The sequence below is a fragment of the Trypanosoma cruzi genome, genomic scaffold, assembly GCF_000209065.1.
Source record: "Trypanosoma cruzi strain CL Brener 1047053516621 genomic scaffold, whole genome shotgun sequence".
NCBI classification, from domain to species: Eukaryota; Euglenozoa; class Kinetoplastea; order Trypanosomatida; family Trypanosomatidae; genus Trypanosoma; species Trypanosoma cruzi.
This window is the reverse complement of record NW_001849423.1, coordinates 82,114-86,814: the sequence shown is the minus strand read 5'-3', so window position 1 is coordinate 86,814 and position 4,701 is coordinate 82,114. Positions and strand designations below refer to the sequence as shown.

The 4,701-nt window shown below is 52.8% G+C and overlaps 2 protein-coding genes and 1 pseudogene across 2 annotated transcripts, besides 7 other annotated features; all 3 read left to right on the top strand.

The window, feature by feature from the left end:
• Window positions 1–2,056: a sequence feature (heterozygous, non-Esmeraldo-like haplotype).
• Window positions 820–1,338, top strand: Tc00.1047053510107.41 (annotated as a pseudogene).
• Window positions 1,588–2,667, top strand: Tc00.1047053510107.30 (mucin-associated surface protein (MASP), putative; the record flags this gene model as incomplete). The annotated part of the gene is made up of 1 exon (XM_798556.1): window positions 1,588–2,667. The coding sequence occupies one exon, from the start codon at window positions 1,588–1,590 to the stop codon at window positions 2,665–2,667; it is 1,080 nt and encodes a 359-aa protein (XP_803649.1).
• Window positions 2,057–2,129: a sequence feature (areas not merged during assembly with more than two copies in the genome that could not be assigned to a particular haplotype).
• Window positions 2,130–2,270: a sequence feature (areas merged during assembly that could not be assigned to a particular haplotype. This can correspond to areas where the two haplotypes were merged or to regions with more than two copies in the genome that were merged during assembly.).
• Window positions 2,271–3,366: a sequence feature (areas not merged during assembly with more than two copies in the genome that could not be assigned to a particular haplotype).
• Window positions 3,367–3,910: a sequence feature (heterozygous, non-Esmeraldo-like haplotype).
• Window positions 3,911–4,276: a sequence feature (areas merged during assembly that could not be assigned to a particular haplotype. This can correspond to areas where the two haplotypes were merged or to regions with more than two copies in the genome that were merged during assembly.).
• On the top strand, window positions 3,987–4,701 carry Tc00.1047053510107.15 (trans-sialidase, putative; the record flags this gene model as incomplete). Its single annotated transcript, XM_798558.1, has 1 exon — window positions 3,987–4,701. A coding segment is annotated over one exon (715 nt), but the record flags the coding sequence as incomplete, so codon positions are not given.
• Window positions 4,277–4,701: a sequence feature (heterozygous, Esmeraldo-like haplotype).

Genomic DNA, 4,701 nt, shown 5'->3' with positions numbered 1-4,701 from the left:
TCCACTCGCACACCCACCGACACGCTCATGACGACGGCCCTGTGCGCCTCGCCTGCTGCACGCATGAGGGGGGGCCGCGACGAACGGCGCGCTGAGGGAGCCGTGACGTGTGGGCGTGCGACGAGGGCCTGTGGGGCGGAGCACACATTTCTTCCCCTCTTGTTTTGCTTTTTTATTGCGGTCAGGGCGGGCAGACACCCGCAGCGCCACACACACAGCCACACCCTGCCGCCGTGTTTTTCTTTCGTTTTGTTTTTGTTTTTTTGTGGATGTGGGTGTGCTGCCACCGTGCGTGATTGTTGATGTCGGGGCCGTACCGCATGTATCGCCGCCATCCAGCTGTGCCTCTTGCTGTGCTGATGTGCCTCCCTGTGCTCCTCTTCTCTTCTGCTCCTCCAGCACACACACACACAAAAGTAGTTGCACAGTGCTCTGCGGGAATGCTCTTGGTGATGGAGATGCTTTGGCTTGCGTCCCGTGCTGACATGGCGAGGCCGCCGCGTGTCTGCCAGCGGTGGGATTCACGGTGTCATTGGATGGATGCGTGTGAGACGCTCTTTGCATTCTGCTGGAGGCCGTCTGACACGGCTGCGCGATGCCCGCCTTATGTGAGGGTGCTGCCTGCTCTTGGGGTCATTCTTCTCTCCCCTCTGTTTTTGCTCTGCGGGTGCGTGCGTTGCTCGGTGTGTGCTGACGCGTGACGGACGGTGCCACGATAGCCTTCTCTGGCGATGACAGTGGCTGTGCTCTCGACACACATCCACACACTCTTTTCTGTCTCTGTGGGAGTGATTGCAGCAGGAGCGTGGTCTACGGCAGCGGCCGCTGACGGTGCGGAGAAAGACGAGGCGCTGAGGGAGGAGAAGAAGCCCGAATCCGCTAGACGAGCTGCCGCCGAGCCTGTTGTTGCTGGACGCGATGAGGCGCGAGTACGGCCACACGTACACCCGCACGGTTGCTGCGCCGTACTTCTTCCAGCACTGAGACGCCGCCGGCCACACTAAGTTGTGGTGCTGCCACAAGCACAAGGAGGACAACAAGATACATTGCATGACGGAAACCTGACCGGCATGTGGTTGCAGCGCATGGAGCACGTGCGCCAGTACGCGTTGGGCGTTGCGCTCATGATTGTGGAGGAGAGGCGGCACGACATTGTGGCGCTGTGTGTGTTCCGCGGCCGGGGCATGCCGGGGATTGTGAGGGACGCGGAGTACACGGAGCTGCTGGACTGAGGGAGGAGGTGGCGGACGTTGCGGCGCAGCGGGAGCGCATGACGGACTGCTTGTGCTGGAGGAGCACGTCTTAGAGTGAGCGTGGCGTGCTTTTGAATATCTGTGGAAAGAAAATAACGGTGATAGTGACTGTGGGGGTTTGAGGAACGGTGGACGGGCGAAGAGAGCTCCTTTTTTTGATTGTTGTTGCTGTTGTTGTTGAGCGGCGTCCACCTAATTGTTGTGTTGGCGGTGTGTGAATCTCATTGCTGGAAGGGACGGTGCGTGGCTGTATGACATGTCTCTCTTTTTGCTTCCGCTCTGCGTTGACGGGGAGTTATTTTGTGCTGAAGGCTACACGCAAGTGACAGGAGTGATGATGGCGATGATGATGACTGGCCGTGTGCTGCTGGTGTGTGCCCTCTGCGTGCTGTGGTACGGTGCCGGCGGTTGTGCTGAGGAGAGTGCAGGTGGAGTTCTGCCTGGTGCGTCTGGGGGTGGCGCTAAGAGTTTGCAGGGATCACAACCAATTGTACCGGAGGTGTTGAAAAACTCAGATTTAAAAGCATCAGATATTAACGACAAAACCGAAGAAACGCTTATAAAAGTGTCTTTGGCCGAACAAGAAGAAATTTCTGATGATGATGATGAGGGAGAGGATGAAGAAGAAGGACCATCTCCACCAACACCACCAAAAGGAGGAGGAGTACAGCCACAAGCCAATAATGGAAAACTGAAAAAAGCAAATGAAAGTGAACCGCAAAAAGAAAATCAACGCCACGTCGAAGTTGAAAGACAAAATCCATCAGAAAAAGAAACGGTTGTTGATGAAGCGGAAGGAACCAACGAAAAAGAAGCAATCGGACTACAGCCGCAACAACAAAAAATTCCAGTCCGAGAACAGGATACAAGAAATGGAGAAGGAAATCAACCGACGCAGGGAAATGAAGAACAAACAATCGTTGAAGAAATAACACCACATAATCCCACAGAAGACCATTCTTCGGGAGAACACAAAGGCAGTGATGGTTCTAAAGAAATGGAAGAAGGGGAAGAAGGCGGTGTTGAGGGTTATGAAGGAAGAAATGAAAGGCATCGGGATCAAGTCAGGGAAGAAGCTGTACATGCCGCAGGTACCCCGAAATTAAACTCAACTGATATTCAGCAGGAAGTACAACGCACACATGCAGGAGAAACTCCGACAGGAATCAAACAAAAGGCTGAAGAAGAAAAAGATGATGAAACAGAAGCGGAACGAGAACAACAAAAGAAACAACACCAAGGGAATCCTACAGACAAAAAACAAGAATTCACAAGTGGTGCAAACGCCACTAATAAAATAAACACGACGCCTGGCGACAGTGACGGCAGCACCGCTGTCTCCCACACCACCTCTCCTCTTTTGTTTCTTCTTCTTGTTGCGTGTGCTGCTGCTGCTGTGGTGGTGGCCGCGTGAGAGTGAGTGAGAGAGCGCCATGCACCGCCCGCACACACACTCGTCTTTCACCCACTCTCTGTGTGTGTCCCCTTGCATGGACTCTCGCCCTCACCTCATCCCACGAAGCACACACATAATGTGCCCATTGTATGTATTGCATGCACACCCATGCAGGCCCGTTGGTGCTCTCTTTTGCACGACACGCACCGCTGCCGTCCTGCCTGACTGCATGGGCGGAGCACCGTAACTGTTTCTGTTTTGTTTCCATTGCATTGAGTGGGCGACCTCTCACTCTCTCTTTCTTTCCCTGTGTGTGTGTTTTGCTTTACGGGAGCAATGAGAGTGTGTGCGCTGGTCGTCCCACGCTTCGGCTTTTTGTTTTGTTTTTTCTTCTATTGTTTTACTTGTGTTGTGGCTGAGTGCACTCATTTCGTGGACTGTGTGTGTGTGATGATATGAGTAATTTGTGCGTGTGTGCCATCTGCCTCTCTCTGCCGTTGCTTTCTTCTGACTCTCTTGTATCGCACAGCCGCTCTGCAAGTGTAGGCCTCGACAACCACAAGCACAAGCACATGCACACACACACACACCATGTTGCACACGCTGTGGAGTGGCGTGTACGCTGAGAACACACGCACAAGATTCTTTCTGTGGCGGCTCTCGAAAGGAAGGAGGTCGTGTGCCCGCAATGCGTCACTTCGACGTGATGCGGTTGTTATGTTTGCGGCGTGCAGACAGTGAGTCGTGTGGCGTTGAAAGTGCCTGAGACAAATGTGGAACGATTCCCGCATAACAACTGCTGCACCTGCCGACGCGTTTTTTGCGCTGTGTATCGGTTGACGAGGGATTTTCCGGCTGTGCGGGGTGATGTGCGGGTGCGTTGGAGGAGACAACAGCAATACGACTGGCGGCAGCGCGTGGGTGCTGTGAAGGGCGGCTGTGCTTTTTTGCATCCCGCTGGTTGTGTTTTTTGTTTGGGCGTCGCTTGTTTTGTGCTGACGCGTGGCAGAAGCACCGCCGTGACTCCTGCTACTGGTGATGGTGACCGTCGCTGTGTGTTCCCGGAGTACTGTTCTTCCTTCTCCTGTTCCGTTTGCCTGTGTGCGTGAGTTGTTGTTGTTGGGAGTGACTGCGGCGGAAATGATGGTGCCACTCACTGTGGATGGGTGGCTGTGTTCACTGTTTCATCCTCTTTTCTTGGAATGTTTTCTCTCTATTTCTTTACTTCTCACGAACACACACTAGGAAGGAAAGCAAGCGCTAAACGCTACTGTGAACTTCGAAAGCTCCAAAAGGACCAACAGCAGCACACACACCGCCCACACACATATATTTATATGCTCTCACGTGTTGCTTCTGTGGAGGCACCCCGCACACACAGCCTTCGCCGCGTGACCGGATCCAGCGGAAGGAGGAGGGAAGGAAGAGAGAGTGAGCCGCGGAGGCCCAACATGTCCCGGCATCTCTTCTATTCTGCGGTGCTAATCTTTCTTGTTATGGTGATGTTCTGCGGCAGAGGAGCTGCTAGCGCGGATGTGAAGGAGTCATCTTCTGTCCAGTTTAAATGGGAAGGCATCACTGACGTTAAGGAAGCTGTGAAATCATTGGGTGTTCCCGGACTTCTAAAAGTGGAGAATGACGTATTTGCCGTTGCTGAGGCGCAGTGCAAGAAAGAAGAAGAAGAAAACACCTTTACTGGTATTGCATCCCAAATTCTCACGAAAAAAACTACTAAAGAGCCGGAGGAAGTTCTGAAGGATGCCAAAAAGGACATACAAGTTTTGGAGAAAGACGCTTCCCAAGGCAAGAAGAAAGTAGATGTGAGCCGACCAACGACAGTTGTGAAGGGAAGAGAGATTTACATGCTTGTTGGAAAATGCAGCCGGACAGCCGTTGCTCAGGAGAGTGTTGCAGAAGCCTCGGGGCTTTTTCTGGTGAAAGGGGAAGTCAGTGGTGATGAAAGTAAACAAAAAATCCTTTGGAAAGACACTAAGGATGTGCTACGGGCATCGTTTGGCAAAGAAATTTCATCCTTGGAAAGAATGATTTGCG